At 32.1% G+C, this 22,861-nt stretch overlaps 1 protein-coding gene across 2 annotated transcripts; it reads left to right on the forward strand.

The window, feature by feature from the left end:
• The first annotated feature begins 2,338 nt into the window (after nucleotides 1-2,338).
• On the forward strand, nucleotides 2,339-5,737 carry LOC11442870 (uncharacterized protein At1g51745). 2 transcript variants are annotated; one of them, XM_039833521.1, is made up of 5 exons: nucleotides 2,351-2,434; nucleotides 2,466-2,698; nucleotides 3,014-3,588; nucleotides 3,730-4,017; nucleotides 4,340-5,737. In XM_039833521.1, the coding sequence occupies exons 2-5, from the start codon at nucleotides 2,538-2,540 to the stop codon at nucleotides 5,524-5,526; spliced, it is 2,211 nt and encodes a 736-aa protein (XP_039689455.1). In that variant the 5' UTR covers nucleotides 2,351-2,434; nucleotides 2,466-2,537; the 3' UTR covers nucleotides 5,527-5,737. The 2 variants fall into 2 exon arrangements, with proteins under 2 accessions (XP_003607394.2, XP_039689455.1); XM_003607346.4 differs by having other exon boundaries at nucleotides 2,339-2,698.
• The last annotated feature ends 17,124 nt before the right edge of the window (nucleotides 5,738-22,861 follow it).

Consider the following 22,861-nt stretch of genomic DNA (forward strand, 5'->3'; position numbering starts at 1 on the left):
CTTTTCAAAAAAGAAGCTAGGACTAAATTACTGATGGAAAATATGTAGGTGCAAAAGCTTGAACACAATTTTTGCAGACACCAAAAACTAAAGTTGATATATTTATAAAGTTTATAAAAACTAATGGATTATTGGCATAAGAGATGGAAGAGCCAGACATTAAGAAACACAACTCATAACGAGGACACTATCACCACTAACAGAAGGTGGGTATTATGGGAGCATATGAGACCATTAATGGATCTAACTTGTGGATTATATTATAGATAGATTAATTGATCATATTGACATTCCATCAAATCCATCTATGCAAAATATAACCGTTAGTGAATTGGATTCAAGCTCGGTTGATGATATGAATGGAACCAATTTTTTTAGGGGGGCTTAGCTCCATTTTATCATTCGATTTTTTTTTAGGGATATCATTAGAAAATATGCTAACTCATTTTATTACCATTTATTCAAAAAGTAAAAAAAAATATCATGCAATAATAATAACATGACAAAAACTTTTAAAAATTATAAAAAAAAATTAGTAATATTTCAGAAACCTAAAAGATTTAGGTGACTTTATTGGAACAAAATATGTTTAACATTACGCTTTGAGAGTTTTGATAATAACAAAGGTATTAAAAATTATCAATTGGATATGCTAATATTTGTTCAAGTGTACAAGACCATAGACAAAATTTGGAATCATTATTAGGTTCTAGAAGAACAAAAGAGAGCAAAGGAATCAACAAAAAGGAAGCTTGAAGTATCTGAAGAGAAGTGTTCCTGAAGTCAAAGTGCTCCTGAAGTGATGACGTCATCAGAAGCATCTCATCAGAAGCTGAAGATCACCAGAAGCTCTAGTTTACCAGGAGATGCAAGACTTAAAGCTCCAAAGGTTGTTCAATGGATTTAATCTTGTCTAAGCATTGCAGAAGACTGGAAGAGTGAAGCAACGACTATTTTGAAAGGATTTGAAAGCATTGGATGCTTGTTCTTTGAAGAGCGTTGACAAAGTACAATTGTACGAAGTGTACAATCATTATCTCCACTACTCAGTATGTGTCTCTGCTACAAGACAAGGATAACAGCTCTGCCTGCAACAATGTTCCTACATACATGGAATGGATTTAAAATTGATCCTTCAGAGGACAATAACCATATTAGGCAAAAGATCATTGGTGATTGATCAAAGCTTCAAACGACTCTATTTTGATGTGTTGGCAATGTGACAACGTCTCTTTTCTACACCTCTATATAAAGGAGTGAAGACTTAGAGAATGGTATGACAAAACAATAATTTAAAAGCGCCTAAACTCTGTCAAAATTGTTCTGCATCAAAAGTTCACTTAGAATTTCTTATCAAAGTTCATATCTTAGAAATTCTAGAGTCTTAAGAGTCTGTATCTGATTTGTATTGTGAACACCACTGATTGTATATCAAGTGTTCAACCTTAAACATTTTTCTTTGTAATTCTGTTTGAATTTGGAAGTCTCTTACAGATGTGCTTGAGCATTAGAAGTCTCTTGATTGTGTTCAGGAGCATAGGAAGTCTCTTGCTAGTGTTAGCAGTGAGAAGTTGTAATCATATATTACATTTTAGTGAACTCTCCTTGGAAGTGCAAGGGGGACATGACTACTTCTGGTTTGTGGAAGGAACCTGTATAATTGTTTTGTGTTGTTCTTCTTTCTCTCTCTGTTTTATCCGCTGCTATTTAGCTATGGAAATCACTTCAGAAGCAGTACTCTATTTGCTTATGATCAGTGTTTTCAGCTTAGGAGAAAACGAAGAAAAAGCTAACACTATTCAACCCACCTCTTGTGTTTTTCAGACCTTCAGACTTTTCTTTTTGGTGGTGGTCGAGGTTCGAACCTCAGACATTGCATATTTTATGCATTGTCCATACCAACTGAACTAAGCTCACAAAGAGAGATTTAGGTGACTTTAAAATAACTACGATAAAAGTCAAATATTTTTAAATATATGATAAATTAAATGAATCATGTAAAAACTCTTTATCTCCAAAAAAAAATATGTAAAAACTCTTTATAGTGACGTGTATATGAGCAAATCAAATTTGTATATGTAAAACTTTTATACATATATAATTTGATTTAATTGGATACATGCATAAGAAAAAGTTATACATTTTGTCAAAAAAACAAGAAAAAGTTATACATGATTATACAGAAATTAAATTTGTCATATTAAATCAAACTTTTTTTTAGATAAATGAAACTTTTTTGACGATTGAATTAAATCAAACTTAAATTAATAACTTTAAAATATTAATTTAAATAAATAAAATGCATGCATTGTTTTCGTAACTTGTAAGGCAAAAGACAAATTTAACCACCGACCAAATTCACAGTTCAACGACCCAAACTGCAAGAGAAGAAAGAAAGAAAAAAAACCAGAGAATTGGGATAAAAAAGAAAAGATAAATATCCAGTTTACAGTTACACTAATCGGGTCATGATCCGGCGTTGGTTGATCTGAGCCACAACCACCCTCCGTCACTCCCCATTCGGGTGAAACCGGAGAATGGATTGCGGCGTTGGATCCATCGTATGGGTTCGCCGGCGAAACGGCTCGTGGTGGCCGGGTCAAATTATCGGACCTGATGATCACTCCACTTCTCATCTCACTTCTCCTCCTCGTTCTGGAACTCCTGTTAAGCTTCTCGGCAGAGAAGACGCTAGCGTGTAACTCTCTCTCTCTCTCTCTCTCTCTCTCTCTCTCTCTCTCTCTCTCTCTCTCTCTTCAGTTGCAAACTTAACTACTCTGTTTTTCATGTATTTCTTACATTTTACTCATTAGTTAATTACGTCTTTGCAACTAAGTTAGTTAGCATAATCCGTGTGCAACTCTGTAATCTGATCATGTGTTTGGAGAGGCTAGGATCATAATCATAATTAGTTTCATTGTATATTGTAATAATCACTAATGTGTGTGTTTTAGCGTTATTAACCGTCCTTTTTAATCATATGTTGTTTGGTGGTTTATAATTTATTTTGCAGAGATTGGTACAATTTGGAGAAATCAAAGCGTGTGAAGGCATTCCGATGCGGTGAATTTGATGATTATATTGAAAAGATTGAAGCCTCCCATGAGATGCCGTTGAAGAAAAGAGAGAAATATGCCCGGCGTGAAGATGCTATTCTTCATGCTCTTGAACTTGAGAGGGAATTGGTGAAAAAGCAAGTGAAATTAGATAATGCTTATGATCAGAGAGATTGTAGACGGTCTAATTCGGTTAAAAAGGGTGTGGTGGTAGCATTGCCGGTGGAAACCGAGGGAAATGATGATGATGATGATGAAAAACATGCAAATTTGAAATCGTACAGATCTTGTGAAAATGAAATTGATGGAGGTTGTTTTCCGTTGGAGGTTGCAAGGGATGTGGAAGTAGATCTTTCTAAAGCGACTCCTCTGATGAGAGGCTTGCAGGATGTTGGACTCGAAATTGCCCCATTGAAAACGATCCTTTCATCTCCCGTGGATTCGCATGTTTCTCAGAAAATCTTAATCAACGAGGGTGTTCGGGCTCTGGCAAGTGATAGTCTTTGCACGGGAAGAACACTCCAGGCAAATGGTAAAATCTTTAGGCACAAGAAAATTAGCAGATGAGAAAATGAGTTAGCAATATTTAATAGACATAAAAAGTAACCCTATTTGATTGGTGAAAATCAGTAATATGTTTTACGGTATAATCTGAATATGCTTCTTTTTACAGGAGCTAGGCAAATGACATACCGAACAAAGAGGAGCTGTCCTTTTTATTTCCCGGCCAAGTCTAATGATTTGCTTGATTACAAAGAGAGACCAGCCCTTCTTGAGATGCCATCTCCAAACGGAGGGAAGTTCCCTTATCACGGTTCTTTGGTTGGAGAGACTGAATCAACTTTCATGGATGATGCTGAATCCGGCTCTTCAGAAACAGACTTCACTGAGTCTACTGTTTCTGATTCAGATTCTTCTGAGACAGAACCAGACATGGATGTAAAGATGGCTATACTTGCAGGTTAGGTTTCTGTCATACTTCTGCTATCCCCTTCTCAATAGTATGCACTATAAATTGGCTACAATACAACTTAAAAGATTAATAGAAAATAATACTCCTCTTGTTGATTCCAATGCTTTATTCTGCAAGTGGTTTTCATTTTGTGAATTTACTTTTCTTAAACTTTATTATGTATCCTGGCTTCTTGCTTTTAAACTTGCTGTTAGCTATTTTTGCAGCATGGTTGTATGAATATTTAATTTAATTTTTTGTGTTGGACTATTTGTTTTATTTTTCTTTTACATCATCCTTTATAGTTCTTTGAATATTACTGTAACTGCAGAAACTGGCCGGGAATTTGAAGAACATGAAAACACTAGCAGTGAGGAGCCCGATGATTTAGCAGTGACCAGCGACATGCCTCACCTCTATCCTCGTGAACTGATAACATGTCATGAAGCCGTGTCTAAATGGCAACTGAAAGGGAAAAGAAATAATCGGAATCTCATAAAGAGGTCTTATGGTGCCCCTGACGGAAAAGGTATTATATATGGAGCAGAAGGGGACTTCGAAGAAGGAAGAACTAATTTAAGTCACAAGAGTTTGCATTGCTACGAAAATGGTTTTAGTGATGCACTTTATGAGGATGATCAAATGCTTGAATTGGAAGATGAAGACTCTCTCACTCCTAGACCTGTATCAAAATTTCAAAATAAAATTCATCGTGGTACTGATTGGAATGACTTGACCTGGGATGAAAATGTTGCTTCAAAAGAATATTGGGATATGAAGGAATATAATCCAACATATGGTGATCGTTATCATGTTGGTAGGAGGATGAGGTCGATGCTGATTAACGTAGATGTCAGGGTTCAAGCAGGATATCGGAAGGAGCCTGTGCCCATTATTTCTCTCATGAGTAAGTTAGATGGGAAGGCAATAATAGGGCACCCAATCCAGGTTGAGGTCCTTAAAGATGGTTCTTCAGATACTTTCTTTTCTGCAATTGACGACTTCAGTAATGAGGGGATTGGTATTGAGGGTAGTGTGCTTCCACAAGCATGGAGGACTGCAAGGAGAACAGCAAATTTTCGTGTCCCTCGCCCCCATGTGTTTTTATCAACTGGTGCCGAAGCTCCTGTTGACTTTCCCTCATTAGATCAAGAACAAAACTTTGATTATGAAAAACTAAACACTGGAAGTTCCAGTCATAATGCAAGCCTTCAAAAGAAGAGCGGCGACAAAAAGTTCTTTGAAAATGTGCCAAAGAAGTTGAGCTTGTCATCTAACCAGAAGATTAGAACTCTGTCCTCATCATCTGCTGAACATAGTGTTAGAAATCCATTGCATGATATCAGTAGCTACCAAACAGATAGATTAATCAAACCAGAAATCTCTGGGCCCACCACAGTAGCTTGCATACCGGTCCAGCTAGTACATAGAAGATTACTTGAAAAGATTAGTAGGCCTCCATTAAAAGCCGCTAGTAATGCAGCTTTGCTTAGTACTGGTGTGGAGAGAAATTCTTAGGATACATGTACATTGTTATATGGAGAAAAAATCATCTTGGAGTGATGGCACGATTTATTGAGGATTTCTTGTTTCCAAGTGTACGGAAATCCTATTCAATTTGTTGCCTGCATTTTAAGGATTAATATGCTGTATAGTTTCCCTATTCATCCTGTACATATTGGATATAAATAAAAAATTATTATGCTACCGTGGTAAAAATTTGTCATCATAGTTATTGATTTAGTCGTAGATATTTGAATGCATACAATTTTAGAATCCATGCGACCGTTTATTCCATGTTATTATTGCTTGATACTAGGCAGAAAAATCTGCTAAGGTCTAAAAGTGTGTTTTTATGAGGGAATATTTGTAGGTAATGTAATTTTTTTTTAGAGAATTTAAATTTAATTGTTTGGATGATCATTTTGGAGAGTTTTCACAATGTTGGGAATTTTTTAAGTATTTTGTCCAAAATAATTAGAGAATGTGAAATTTAGAGTGTGTTTAGGTCAGGTAATTGAGAAATTTTGAATTTTAGACAATTCAAATGATTCAATTAAATTGCATTCACTTCTAAATATTTTTGTTTGGATGGAGTAATATAAAATTTCATTGTCATATTTTTGGGCAATGTATATAAATTTTAAACTTTTTAGGCCAAATTTGAAAATAAAAAATCGGGGTCAATTTTCAAATTTCAAAAATTTTGAAGGGTCAATTTATAATTTTTGGAGAAAAGTTGAAGGGTAAATTTATAATTTCAAAAAAGGGTCAATTTGCAATATTTTGGAAATTTTGGAAAATTTGAGGACTAAATGACAAAATTTGAAAATTTATAGGAATAGATAAATTTGAAATTCTTAACTTTTAGGTGTCATTAGAAATTCTCTAAATTCAACATGAACAAAATACTTTATAAATTTCCATCATTTTGAAAAAAATTCAAATTATCATCTAAACAATAGAATTCAACTAAAGTTAAAATTTCATATGAGACGATTGTTATAAAACTAGAACGACGAATAGTCAGTAAACGGTTAACTATAGAGATGAGAGAGAGGGAGAGATAGAAAATAATGAAGAAAAAAATTGGATTAAAAAATATTAGATTTGTTACTTACAAAAGGGAGGTAATTAAAATGGCTTAATACATCATTTAGTCCCTTAACTTATTTTTGGTTTTCACTTTGGTCCCTTAACTATAAATTGTCTCAAATTGGTCCCTTATGTCTTATGTCGTTACCTCTTTTGGTCCTCTCCGTTAATTTTTTTAATTATAATATTTTTAATACTCCCTCCGGTCCTTATTATAAGAAACATTTGACTTTTTAGGTTCATTGTGTAAATGATGTATCTAGTCTATATTTATAACAATATACATTAATTATACAATGAATTTAAAAAATTAATTGTTTCTTATAATAAGGACCGGAGGGAGTATGATTATAACCGTTTAATTGCAGGTTCGTAGTAAATTACACTGAACCACTCATATCTAATTATTTTCCTTTTCTTCTTCTCCTTCCCTATTCTTCCTCTTAATCTTCATCATCTCAACACTATGTTCATATAAAACCCAAAAAAAATTGAAGAAACAAACACAGGAAAAAAATTGATTGAATGCTTCACTAAAATCTCAAATTAATTGGATCCAATTACTTAAAAAAAATCTAAAACTGAAACGCAAAAATTCATAAAGGTAGAATTTAGGTCTCTCATTCATTTCTTCCTCCATTACAATAACACAAAAACAGTGTCGGAAAGGTCTTTGACTGGCTTAACAGTGCTTATCTATTGTTAATAGTGGAGCTTCTAGGGATTATATGAGTTGCGGCTGGTTGTTCCTTTTCACGTCCTACGCCATTTATTGTTCCCTTCCTTGCCTAATTTTGGTTGTCGTTATATTTTCATGCCTTTTGCACTTCTTGTGATCAATGAAATTTATGATGATTTTAAAAAAAAACACAAAAACACATTAACTTCCTTCTCTTCTCTCACCAATAACACACAAAAATAAAAATAAATCACCATAAAATTGAGATGGTGAAAACATACTGACACGTTAACTTCCTTTTATTCTCCCATTTCCAGTTTTCAATTCTAAATATATGCAACACAACAACACTGAATCAAAAATCAAAATCCGAATTTTCCCAGTTTCCAGTTTCCACCACCAATTGAACCCGAATTCAAATCTGAATCTGAATTCCTTCTCATGATCTTCCTTTGAAGTCTAAATCCAAATTCAAAGAAAAAAGGGTAGAAGAGAGTCAAAGAGAAAACGGGTTGAATTGGGATCTCTCTATTTTCTCTCTCGATCTGTTCTCTCCATTTTTTAAAATTCATGATAAGGAACTTAAAAATGGTTGAATCTGAATTCTTGAAGAATGAATGAATATGAATGAGAATTAAGTGTTTTTTTTTAAGGAATGATTATGGTTATTGTTCTGGGTAGTAATTTCTTTTAAGAATGTTAAGGAAAATGAAAGGAAGGTGTCTATGGTGTGGTAGTAATTTTTAAGAAAAAAATTAAAATTATGTTTTTTATTTAAAGAAAAAATTATGTTTTTTTTTTCTTTTGGATTTCTCCAAGTTTTTTTTTTTCTGGGTTTATTGAAGATTGATGAATATAATGAAGAAGATGAGCAGTTTCAAAAAAAAAAAAAAAAAAAGATGAAGAAGAAGATGAAGAAAAGTGAGAAAAAAAATTAGGTGGTAGTGGTTCACAATAAAATACAATAGACCTTACATGATCCAACAATTCTCTTTTAAAGAAAAAATCAAATGGTTAAAACTTAAAAATTTAATAAGGTTTACGGTGGACCACCTTTAAATATGGTTCGCCGTAGACATTTGATGTTAAAAACTAAAGGAGATGACCAAAAGAGGTAACGACAAAAGACATAAGGGATGAGTTTAAGACACTTTATAGGGGACCAAAGTGAAAACCAAAAATAAGTTAAGGGACCAAATAATGTATTAAGCCTAATTAAAATGCATAAAATGATAACAAATGGTAGAAAACACTTAAGTTGTTTTATCAAAAAAAGATATAATTTTATTTTTATTTTATAATAGATGGATGCGAGAATTTTTGGTGTCCTTTTGTACTAAGTAGTAGTTGATAAATGTGTCATGACAACATATATCAAAAATAAAAATACTTTAATCTTTTACAAATATAAAAACAAAAGATAATGAAGAGTCGAAATTCATAATTCTCTTTATTGAGTAATCTATAAGCATTTTATTAACGCTATGTGATTTTTAAAGTATGTTCAAATCTGATGAAAGTCCAACCCAACTATACTTTTTTCTATAAAAAAGCATAATTCTCTCATTTACATGACAAAAGCGGATTTCTTTTAAAAATGACAAAGTGCAGATTTAACCTAAAAATCATATTGTTGATGGTATCAAAGCTTATTTTTTTATGTAATTTTTTTTATAGGCCAAAAGTAAAATGACATCAAAAAGAATAGAGTTCAACTAAGTTGGCACCCTACTTTAATTTGTCGTCAATTACTCGTATATATTATTAAAAAAAGAGAAAAATTACTTAAAAACTAGGGAAACATAATTCATGATCCAGTCAACAACCCTAAAGGGAAAAACATAAAAAAGGATTGACAATGTGGATCGAACCCTAAACAATTCTAACAAACGATTATTACCAAGTGGGTTTAAAGTTTGGTGAATGAAACGATCGTCAACACGAAATCGATTCACGTACCATCAACTCCCTGCAACAAAGACAACAAACATTAACGACTCTTTCTGGTTCATATAGTTCCATGTCAATCAACAAGATATCTGGGATACATAACCACGGACAAATGCTTGAAAGTGGGGAGTGGGTTCGACCGCCAACACGGTAATTAGCGAATCCACGCGCACCAATCGTTTACTGCGATGATTAACAACAAATTAATCAGTCATTTCCAGCCCACAACATGTGGTCATACTAGCACAACCTAGGCACAAGTCTGAGCTCCAACCTTCACCAATGGCAATGAACCGATCGCCAACACGGTAGCGGATCCACCTACCAACCACTCACTGACACACTAGACAACAAGTTTGTACGGTCATTTTTAGTCTATCAATTTGAATCCTCCGTCAAATAGAGCCGCCATCCGACATAACCCACACACTCGGAAGCTGAAAGTGTGCAGATTTGAGTCGAATCACACCAACCCGTGCATACTAGCACAAGTCTGAGCTCCAACCTTCACCAATGGCAATGAACCGACCGCCAACACGGTAGCGAATCCACCTACCAACCACTCACTGACACACTAGACAACAAGTTTGTACGGTCATTTTTAGTCTATCAATTTGAATCCTCCGTCAAATAGAGCCGCCATCCGACATAACCCACACACTCGGAAGCTGAAAATGTGCAGATTTGAGTCGAATCACACCAACCCGTGCAGGTTTTGCCCAAAACGCGAGAACCAACCAACCAGATATCAGAAGATCCGTCGAAAAAAACCCACCGCCGACAAAGATATGCCAAACAAAGACATACCTCGTTTGTAACAAACATAGAACCAGCCACCACACGTCGTCGTTGTGTTTGTGTATCGAAACAGAACCGCCTTAAGTGAAAACAAAACCGGTTTAAACCAAAGCCATCGGAGAGAAGACGGAAACCACCATCACATCCGAAATCGAACGAAAACACAGCCAACAACCCGACCAACTGCCAAAAAAACCACTGGTAGATCTAGTTTGGAGGTGGTGCGGGTGGCTACATCGGCCAAAGAGAGATTGGATTGAAAGGAAAAGAGGACTGCGGGTTTGAGTGACGTGCATATTTTAGTTGTGTTCCTCATGCATAATTTTGTGGACCACATTTTAATGTTAACTAATAATTAAGTAAGATATTTGACCCACTATTGATTTTATGCTTCACAATATAATTTTAATTAATAAGTAGTAAGATACGAGTTCTATCAAATTAATTAATATAAGCAGTAAGATATGTGTTCTATCAAAAAAAGAAAAAAGTCGTAAGATATGTGACGCGCTATTGAACTTATCTTCATTATTAATTATAAATAGAAAGCTTAACAAACTTTGAATTGATGTTAAAAAAAGACTTTGAATAGATCATCATTTTGAGTAATAATTTTTCAAAGTTAGTGAAGATCTTTGGTCTATATATATATATATGCACAACCATTCCATATATCCCACAAACCCAAAGCAAGAACTAGAGCCATACATGATGAGCCCTCTGATCAGAATCGCGTTAGCAATAAACTTATTTTCTAGTTCCTATACCTTAAGAAAGCTCATCAAATACTCAACTCATCTTCATACTCTTCTCAAGTGGATATTCAACTTATTTTCCAGCTACCTATGCTATCCCTTATGCAAACTTCAAGGTTCTTATCATCATCAGCAAAGGGCAGGGCCGTCCCTGTGAAATTGGAGGCCTGGCTCTCTTATTATTAATAGGCCCCTAAAATATACAATTTTTTTAAAAGAAAAAAAGAACATAATGTTTTCTTTATTTTTAGAATAATTATAATGTTTGTTGTTACAGCTTTGCAAAAGAAGTGAATTGAATTGGAAGGAGAAGAGAAAGTATTGATGAAATATAGACCTCAAATCCATTAAAATTATGCCCAAAAGAGATAAAAGAATAATACAATTAAAAAAAATGACATTTGCCATATATGGGAGTTGAACCGCAGACAAAAAGCACTACACTACCACAGTTAACCGCTAGGCCACAACATTTAGTTTGTAAAAATTCTATGCTATGCCTATATATTAAAATTTCAATGCGTTATATATTAAAAAAAAAAATATTTTGGGCCCCAAAATTGGGGAGGCCCAGCTCTGTAGAGCTGTTTGCACCTCCCCAGGGCCGGCCCTGGCAAAGGGTATCCAGATATATGTGCCAATCCCAAGAAGAAGAAGTAGATTGTGCTGTGTGTCTCTGCACAATGAAAGAAAGGGAAGAGATTAGAGTCCTAAAGTGTGAACATGTCTTCCACAAAGATTGTTTGGATACTTGGTATAGCTTTAAATACAACAATACAACTTGTCCTCTTTGCAGAGTTTCAGTTGGTCCACTAAGAGACCTTGATGCTAAAGTTACTATACATGATGCTGATTTTCAGATACCATGGCTGCGGTGACCCTATAGCAGTTATTTTAGTTTTTACGGATTCTGTCTCAAATTATACATACGTTGTATTATAATATCAATATAAAATAATTTTGTTCTTCCTAAATAATCTTTGTCTATTGTTATCTTTTTACTACTTTTTTTAACTCAAGCATATTTTCATTCTTATCTCGATAACATCGCACCATATTTTGAGGTATTCTCTGTTTTGAACATTATAAATAAACTATCATTTATTGAATTGAGAAATGTGAACATTATATAAATTAGGGTTAAATATGTTTTTAGTCCTTATATTTTGCATCCATTTGAAGAATAGTCCCTACATTTCATTAAATGTTTTTAAAATCCTCACATTTTATCTCCGTTATCAAAATTAGTCTCTACTGTTAATTCTCTAATGGAATGTTGATGTGACAGTTAGTGGATCCAATTATTTTAGGGTTAAATATGTTTTTAGTCCCTACATTTTGCGTTAGTCCTTATTATTTTAGGGATTTTAAAAACATTTATTGAAATGTAAAGACTATTTTTTAAAGTCACGCAAAATGTAAGGACCAAAAACATATTTAACCCAAAAATAATTGGGACCCACTAACTACCACATCAACGTTCCGTTAGAGAATTAACCGCATGGACTAATTTTGATAACAGAGATAAAATGTGAGGATTTTAAAAATATTTAATGAAATATAAAAACTATTATTCAAAGGAGCGTAAAATGCAAAGACTAAAAACATATTTAATCCTATAAAATATCATTGACCTCAAAAAAACAACATGTATCATATACCATTCCCTTAAAACAAAGATATACCTAATCGCATTATTCATTTATTTTGGTACTGCCAACACAGTCATTCTTTGACTTGTATTCTCTAGAGAACTTTTCTCCCTATGCAACCTCCGGTAGGTAATACCAACATAAGTTCAATATTCATTTTCAGTTTTAAAGAAGAGCAAAAGAAAAGTAACGGCAACGGTGGTTATGAAAATTTGATTGGTGTGATTGTCATCAATGATAAATTATTTTAAATTCATAAAAGGATAATGTAGAAAAAACTTAATAAACTGTGTCACATCGGTATAAATTTGAGGGGACTACAAACTACAAAAGGAGAAAATATAAATTTCCAAAATCGAAATATAAATGAAAGTTAGATTTGCACGATCTGAAAAGTTAAAATGTTTCTTAAGCCTATACAAAAAATGTAGCAAGCGTCCTGTAAAAAAAAAGTAGCAAGTGACAATTCCAATAAATAACGAGATACACTTGCTTCTCCTAAAAAAAATTAGATACGCTTCCTTTTTTTTTTTTTTGAGGGGATATACGCTTCCCCTTATTCATAAGCCTAAATAAAATTATATTTACATACACACATTAGTAAAAACGGTATGAAAGGATGCAGCGTAGCTTTAGATTAGAATGCCCAGTTTCATCGTACTTGAAGAATGGGTAATCGTTGTGCTCAATGGTTTGCGACTTTTAATCTCTTTTTTTTTTTAAATTCTTTTGTTGTTATCAGATTGGAGTATTCACCTAATGAGCTCTATAGGTTTCATTTTTATTATGTTTCTTGGACTTGTTTTCCTAGGCATGTTTAATTAGTTGTTTAATTTGCTACTGGACCTTTGACCCTCTAATGTACCAAAAAAATGGTATGAAAGGGCATATTTAAAAAATGTATGTTTGAACGTAGCTCATTTAATAAGAACAATGCATAATATATGTAAGGTGTGCCGTTTAAACCCCAACAACCACAACAACAAAAAAATGAAAGAGTGCATAATTAAATAATATATATTTATAAAATAATTAAATAATATGTATTTTATGAGTAGGTGTTTGCCTTATTTTGATTTGATGTTGTGACTTATATGAGTATCTATCTTATATATAAATAGAGCGTAGCATTTGGATGTCATCGATGTCATTGGTACTTTTGTGTCTATCTCTCTTAACAACATATTATCTCTTATTTAAATAATTTATTTTAATTATTTATTTATCATTCTCTCTCATCTAAAATGAATCCATGTTATCAATGGCATCAAAAAATTATGGCATTCAAGCATTTTCCATAAATAGAGTATATGGTAATTCCTTCTTCAAAAATGAAAATGCAAAATATATATAGCTATAATTTTAATAAAAACAATATTTCATAAGAATTGTTCATAATAATATATACGTATTCGCACGATAAAACAAAACAGACAAACAAGTACGACTCTGTTTTTGGTCTGAACGCTGGTTTCTCATAAATAACTTGCTGACAATGGATCAATAATTCAATCAAGATTAGACCTTGAAAAATATATAAACCACATTGTACCTTGTATTATTATGAATCATGTTATTTATTAGGAGCTTTCTCAAAAACCAAAGGCTCTAGATAAAGCCGTGTTTTAGATTCTTGTACTGCCAAAAAACAAAAGATTGTTGTTGAATTGAACGTACACGTGTTAATACACCACGCCTCTTCTATACACCACATAGTACACATGTCAATTAGCAAAATATCTTTGCCTTCCCACGAGTTTGTGAATTTCAGATGAGTAAACTAGTCACTTTTCTCGAAAAAAGAGGTACATGATTTCAAGCAATCATGAATTTACAAAAAGAATTAGATATTAATACGAAAACTAAAACAATAAAAGGTAAATTAAAAATATAATTCAAAAAAAGTTACAAATATCATTTTTAAAAAAGAGTATTGATATATATACATTCATTTGAAGATAACTTTGTGTTTCTGTCTTCTTATTGGTCAAAAATAATGGAGAGAAAGGAAAAGAATATAATGTAAGTATGAAAGAGAAAATTATCTAAAAATTATCACAAAATAATAGTAGAAATATCATTTCTCTTTTTTCTATGGTCATTGTATAGTTTGGGATTTTTTTAATACCTTTAGAAATTGATCATGTAATGCTTTGTTCTATAATTTAATTCTTATCAATTATCATAATCAAGTGTACACTAAACACATGATAATATAAAATAATGTTATCATATTTCTTATTATATGTGTATTAAACATACGATATGATAAGTGTTTATTATGTTATCATTATATCTTATTATTTTTCAACTCTTTATCAAGTTAGTGTATATTCTCTCTATCATATCATGCGTGTCAAACGAGTTTTAAAAAAAAATGTTGGTTTTGCTTATAATTAAGACGTGAGAAAATATTATTTTTGGATTCTTTTAAGTTTTTGAGACTACAAATTCAAATTGTTTAACATCAGTTAAAATGATCTATCTATTAGATATCTCTGAGGTATTGATATGACATGCAAATGACCTTGTGACTTATCTAAATTGATGTCATGCTATGTAAAATCTTAATTGCAGCAGCCATGAGAACGAGGCATAGAAAGGTAAGAAGAGATAACTGCCTCCCTAAGGCTCTGTTTGGATTATCAAACAAAGTGAAAGGAAAGATTGTTGAAGGAATGAAAATGAGTGGAAAGTGAGATACATAGTTTTAAAACTCGGATCGGACCGGACGGTTCGACTGATTGAACCGTGAACCGGACCCCTAGCCGGTCCAGTCTAAATTTTGGATCGGTTATGCAATCAGCTCGATGTGAACCGGTGCAACTCGGCCGAAACCGGTGACCTGGCAATTCTATCTGAACCGGACCGATCTGAAGCAATACCAAATTTTAATTGAATATTATGTTGTAAAAAATGGCATCAGTGGAAGTTGAACTTGTGACCCTCCTATTATAGAAAATGCTTCCAACCACTTAAACACCAATTGTTTTTGTGTTTAATTTTCTTTCAACATAGTTATAATAACATATGTTTTGGGTAAACATCATTTCATATTTTCGAAATATTTACTATAAAGCAATTACCTTCAAAAAAAAAATTCCGTCTAATAAAACTTCGCATATAAATGTATATAATCTTTGTCAAAAACATGAACATATATAATTATTTCAAAAATAAAATATAAGCATATATAATTATTAAGCTCAAATATTTTGTTTAAAGCTCATAATAATTAATTATGTTTGTTGGATATTTATTTTATATTCTATGTGTTATTATTTTAGTTTTTGCAGTGACCAGTCACCGGTTTAATCCAATTTAATCTGATTAAATACCTATACAAATTTAATCTAAACACCGGGTTATCTTACCGAGTCATCCGGTTTGATCTGATTCGGCCATGCGGTTCAACCAGTGACCCAATAATTCGACCATCGACTCAGTGACCCAGTATCTATGTCGAGTCGATGACCGAGCCGAGTTTTAAAACTATGGTGAGGTGATTATTTAGTTGTTTGGTTTGAGTGATAGTATGAAGAAAGTGAAAGGAAAGATAGTTATATTTTAGTAAATTGACATTAATATCCCTACATAATAGATATAATATTTAAGTATTAATTTATATAATTTATAGATATAAATAAGTAACTTTCTCAAAAACAAGTAATTTATAAATATACTATATTATAAATTAGAATTAAAAATGGTTGATTGAAGTGACGGTTGAGAGAAGCAATAATTAATTAAAGGAAAAAAATAGCATAGAAATATGCTTCAATGCAATGTCCTTTTTGTAATTTCATCACAATGGCATGCATTCCCCATGTTTTCCTATACTTTCCGTTCACAATAGAGCGGAATCATTTTTTGTTGTGGACCCAGCTATCTGCATCCTTCCTGCCTTTTTGAGGTGGTTCCAAACCATGGAAAGAATCTCAATCCTTCTACTTTCTATCATTCTTCAATCTTTCCTTACACTTTCACTCAAAACAAACAAGCCCTAAGGGTGTGTTTGTTTCTAAGGAAAGATAGTGGAGACGAGAGAAAGATGAGGGAAAGAAACACTTTCTTTTGTTTGGGACTCACTAAAAAGGCCAAGGAAAGAAAGATTTTATTGGGGTCCACCTTAAAAAACTTTCCACGCTCAACTGGAAGAAAGTTTGAGGAAACACCAATATTAGATTGAAAAGTCCAAAATAATCCCATGTTGTTTATATTTTTTCACTTGTCTCTTTCTTTCTTTGCTTTTCTAAATTTACGGCTTGTTTAATACTTATAGCTAAGTGCACATTCTTTTTTCCATTGAAACAGTGGGGACGTGTGTGTGTGTATAGACACACACACACATACATTATGTAATTTTTCCTTAAGGGTATTTTTGTCAATTATTAAATATAGATCTTTCTTTCCTTAACCTTTCTATTTCACTTTCTTTCATACCAAACAACCAAAACAATCTCCTCACTTTCTACTCTTTTTCTTTCTTCATACAATCTTTCCTTTCTCTATCTTTCCCCTCACTTTCATTCTCCATCCAAACACGCCCTAAGGGTCTGATGAGAGGGAAAAGTGAAAGGAAAGAAAGTATGAGGAAAGAATGTTTAAGGAATGAAAGTGAGTGGAATGTGAGTGGAAAGTGATATGATTTTATGGTTGTTTGGTTGAAGTGAAAGTGAATAGAAAGTGAGAGGAAAGAAAAAAGTATATTTATAAAATGACATACATGCCCTTGATTAAAATAAAATATAATATGAAGGTGAAAGAGAAAAATGTTCTTATATAATATGAAATGTGTGTCCGTATATGTCAATAGATATACACATTTCATCCCCTAAAAAAATATATGCATTTATATTTATAATTAAATAATGTGTATATTGTTCAAAAAATAAATAAATAATGTATATATGTATATTAATATAACTATTACATCTCAAAAAAATTATATGACTATTAATATAAAATATAATTAAAAAGATCAAAACATTCATATAACATAATAATTCCGAAACAATAAGTTTGTTTAATTTAATTATATTATACTATGTAGTTGTATATCTACAGGATACACATCAACACTATAAGTCATGCTTAAAAAATGTAACATTAAAAAAGAAAACCATTAAAACTAAGGTTATATTTGACATTTCACTAAAATGATGTCTTTCCATCACTTTCTTTCCAGTTTTGTGCGGAAAAAACTATCACTACCAAAAATGATCTTTCCTAACTCGTCAGTTGTGTTCCAAACTATGGAAAGCAGATCTTTCCACAATTTTTCTTTCCCAATTATAATCTTTCAACTAAACCAAACACACCCTAAGTGCATGACAATCCAAGTAAGGAAAGGTAAGACCAATTTCAAAGTGGAGGCCCCTAACAAAATCAAGATGGTGAAGATGATACCAGATATGATAGGTGAAGCTATTAACTCTTGGCGAAATCAAGAGCTTGGAAGACAACGACATTCCACTTTGTGTAAGGTTTAATAGCAGTTTTAGTCCTCTAAAATTATCAAAGTTGCGATTTTGGCCTCAAACAAAAAAATTACAAAACCGCCCCCTAAGTTTTGCATCTGTGGCAGTTTTGGTTCCAAGGCCAATTTTGACCCAGTCTACGCTGACGTGGCACCCTAAGTGAGGTGTCACGTGTTATTTTTTTTAATCAAAAATTGGCCTTAGGGGACCAAAACTACTACAGTTGCAAAACTTAGGGGACGGGTTTGTAGTTTTTTTTCTTAGGGACCAAAATCGCAACTTCATGAAAGTTAGGAGGTGAAAACTGCTATTAAGCCTTATTTTAACGAACTTTATGCTATTTCGTTTTTTTTTTTCTCAATAATCAAAACACTATTTTCACTTGAAACATGAGTTTTTAACGACGCCTACCAATTATAAAACTTTTCATTAGTTTGTATATTTTTTCTGGTAAAAGGCTTCATACAAAGTCATAAAACTCCTTTAATAGGTTGAACACTTAAACTTTCATCAATGGGGATCGACCAAACTCCTTTAATAGGTTGACCACTACTATCTCCCTCAATATCGATCGATCATATCCCCATAATAGGTTGAAAGCTAAAATTCCCATCAACAGGAATCAACCAAACTCCCTTAATAGGTTGAGCATTACTATTTCCCTCAATATCGATCGACTATATCCCCATAATAGGTTGAACAATACAATCTCCTTCAATAGGGATCAACCAGACTCTCTTAATACGTTGAACACAAAATCCTCCTCAATAGGGATCGACCAAACTTCTTTAATAAGTGGAGCACTAAAATATCCCTCAATAGGGATCAACCATGCTCCCTTAGTAGGTTGAGCACTAAATCCCCCTCAATAGAGATCGACCATACTCCCTTAAAAAGTCGAACAATGAAGAAATCCCCCTTTGAAGGCGAACAATAACGAGCGATTCACTCTTTAGAGATAATATCTATAAGACCCCCTTGTTGAGCTGAACAACTAGCAACCACTCTTATGAGTGAATGTTCAAAAACTTCCCTTAATTAATGACACACTCTTCATGGTTAACATCAAAGATATCTGATGATGGAGGAGCGCATAACGGTTAAGACTCGACACAAAAAAACTATTTGCTCCCCTAAAATGAATATTAGGGAATAAAACATAAACGGAAGACATCGATGTAGAGATAAACTTGCCATATAGAAAGGGAAAAAAAAAAAACAAAACTAATTAGCCCGTTTGAATTCTCCAATTGATCGATCATCACCTGCTTGTGATCAACCACCTCTTTCTCCGGTGTCGTTTTCCTATCACTTTTCTCAAACTTCACACGATCCTCCTGCTCGTCCTTCGGGGTTTTCTAATTCTCCTTCAACGAGGGAAGACCAAAGCTCGTATTTATTGCCTTCTCGAAATCCTACTTGTTTAACTAAGTTATATCCTCCTTGAAATCAAAATGACAAGAGATGAAGCCCATCTTGTTAATGTGTGAATCCAACATCGGTACAAAATGCATCATCATATTTTAAAAAGAAAACATCATCATGCGGAATAACCTAGATGAATTTCAATTAGGCTTAAATAAGAAAATTTATGTTGATATGCAACTTTGATTATATCCTTGTGATTTTTTTCCCAATATGATCATGCAATTTTAAAGTACTTTTAATCTGATAATATGTCATGAATTGACTAGGCTAAATTTATGTTGACTAGATACACCTCACCAATTGCTTAATTAACTATTTTAATCATATCTCTAACTTTTTTTATTAATTTATGAAGGAAAAAAAAAGTACAATTTAAAATAGAAAATAGGGATTAGCGTTCATGAGAAGGGGAACTTGTGAATTTTTCGTATCGAAGAGTCATTCATGGGTTAAGGTTGAAGACAAATTAGGTTATTTATAAAATTGTGTATCTTAATAAAACTTTAAAAAAAATATAAATACACTTTAGACTATTTTTTGCATGAGGAATGTAACACCCACTTTTGAATACCCTTTCTAGCACTCACTCTTTTATTGGATGAAATCAATACATGTCCCACCACTTTGTGTTGGTTCTATTTCAAAGTATAGCCCGACAATGATTTAAAACAATAAGAGAGTGAATATTAGATAGAGTGTACAAATTAACCCACTCAAATTGATACCAGAGATAATCGAACATGAAAAAAAATCAATGAAAAACTCATTCAAACATTTCATCAAACACTTGATGTGCAAATTATACATAGACTCTAAAAATCATAAAAATAACACTAAAATTATAAATCATATACTCTTACTAAAATAAAAAAATTAATCATATATTATAACATAAATCATTCAACTTATGTTTAACATATTTTTTTTTGTTAAAACGTAAAATATAACAAAATTATTCAACTTATATTTACTCTTAAAATAAATCATATACTCTTACTAAAATAAAAATATATATATAAAACACCAAATTAAAATATAACCCTAAAATTTTAAGCTATAACATAAACATCATACAAACATTTTAACTAAATTAAGCAACTAATATTTACTCTAAAAATGAATTATACTATGTAAATCTACTCAAAAACAAAAATAAAATAAATCTACTCAAAAACTAAAAAATAAAAACATTTATAACAACTAAAATGTAAGTTAATAACATTATAATTACTTACTTGTGATTTTGTTGAATAAATTTGGTTGGATTTGGTTGGGTTTTTTAGAGAGATTTGGAAAGTTTTTTTGGAAGATGAGATGAATTAGAGAGCTTCTGCCAGATTTGTAGCAGAAGATCATCGGCAATTAACTACCGAGGTTTTCCTCGGCAGTTAACTGCAGCCGGTTATTGAATTCCTCAGCAGTTAACTGTCGAGGAGACAAAAGCGTATTTTACTTGTGTGCCTCAGCCTTATGAAATGTGTCAACAACAATTTTCTAGCATGATTCATTCACGAGATTGTTTAAAACTAAATATAATTCACTATATTCATAAAACATAAGGGTTAATATATGTATACCATAATATTAACGGTCTCTGATTTACACCCTTGAAAAAATTGTTTAGATTCCAACCCTGTTATTTGAAGATTCTTTAATTTTTGACCTTCATGAATTTTTACTGTACAAAATCGATCATATTGCAAGGGGTAAACTGAAATTCGCTCAAATTACAGGGTTGAAAGTATGGGCATTCGTGATGCAGCTTGATTCGGTTTTGAGCATAAAAATCAATGCAGTTCGGTTTGGTTCGTTTGAATTTTAAATCTGAACCAAAACAAACCAAACCAATGCGGCTTGTATTGGTTCGGTTGGTGCAGTTTTTTTGCGACAATACAACTTTTTTGTTTCCAACATTAAAATCAAGTTAAAAACCTAAAACACAACATATATTTTCGACAATGTTTTATATTTCATACAACATTACAATTTCATTTTGACTCAACAACATAAACCAAATTAAATGTTCAAGTGGCACATAAAAAGTAAAGAAGAAAACAAGAAAAAAAAAATATATGTCATTTTATAAAAGTTTTCATTGAGCTTCTATGAGTATTGGTTTAGATTACATATGTTTAGTGCTAGTGACCTTAACTTAGCTGGTATGGACAATGTATAATATATGCAAGTTCCGGGGTTCAAACTCCGGCCACCAAAAAAAAAAAAAAAAAGATTACATATGTTTAATGAGTGTTTTTGTTATCTTGCGGTTTGGTTCAATTTAAGATAAAAACCGCAAATTGAATCAAACTATGCGGTTGAATAAACAAATGGACCGAATACATCCAAACCAAATGCGGTTTTTTGCGGTTTTAATTTGGGTTGGTTCGGTTTGAGATTTTTCTATTGGATTAGTTCGGTTTTGAATACTCGTAGGCGAAAGTATCTTAAATTTAGAAATTTGATTCAGTGAAAGTCCAAAACTAAAGAACCTTCAAATTACGTGGTTGAATCCAAAATTAAATACTCCATCTATTTCACTTTTATCCATGACCCATCTATAAAAAATACTTCAAATTAATTTCAAAATGAAAAATGAAGATGTTATAAAAAAAAAATTGAAAAATGAAAATGGCACTCATTATAGAACAACATGGTTATTTTTTTATTATCATGTTTTATGTATGAAATTTTTACCGTCTATTATCTAAGATTAATATTTTTGGAAGAATTTATGAAACACGAAAGACGAATTCTTCCCTTTTTAATTGGATTGTCTCCATCCGCAAAAGTTATATATTCAACATCTGACATTTATTGTAAGGGGTCCAATTCCATTGTAACATTGATCAATTGTTGGGTTCAAATGGAGTATTATTATTTTTTTCTTCATAAATAGTACAAATGTAATTTCCTATTTATTTGTTTAATGAATAATGTTTAGTCAAAAAACTAAAATAATGAATGATTTTGAAAAAAACCTTTGCCGTTGAATATTATGAAAAAGTTGTCAAAACATTATAAAAAATAAATAATATAATCTTTTTTCTTGAAGGAAAATAATATAATCTTGATTTTGTCAAAGGAAAAAACTATAATCTTGATTTACATTCCTTCAAAAACAAATAACAAAATAATCTTGATATTTTTTTGGTACTGTCCGAGGTTAAAATCATGAACTTTACATATATTATATTATTTTGTCCTTACCAATTAAGATAAACAATCTTGATATACATATATTTCCACATGTCGCTAATACGAAGAGGTGTTAAATATTTAAATATTTCTCCGTGTATGCATTCATTCACGAGCTTTAAATGAATTTATTTGCCTTGAGAATTTACCAAACATATTCTAATTAAAAAATCTCACTTATTAATAATTAACTAATAAAACCATAAAATAATAATAAAATTCAAATTCAAATCAAGCTCCAACGGTCACATTTGCCTACGTGGCACCGCTTCGTGAAGGACAATCTCAGTATAAAACCCCTCACACTCTCATTCCCTCTTC

This window comes from Medicago truncatula, chromosome 4, assembly GCF_003473485.1.
Source record: "Medicago truncatula cultivar Jemalong A17 chromosome 4, MtrunA17r5.0-ANR, whole genome shotgun sequence".
NCBI lineage: Eukaryota > Viridiplantae > Streptophyta > Magnoliopsida > Fabales > Fabaceae > Medicago > Medicago truncatula.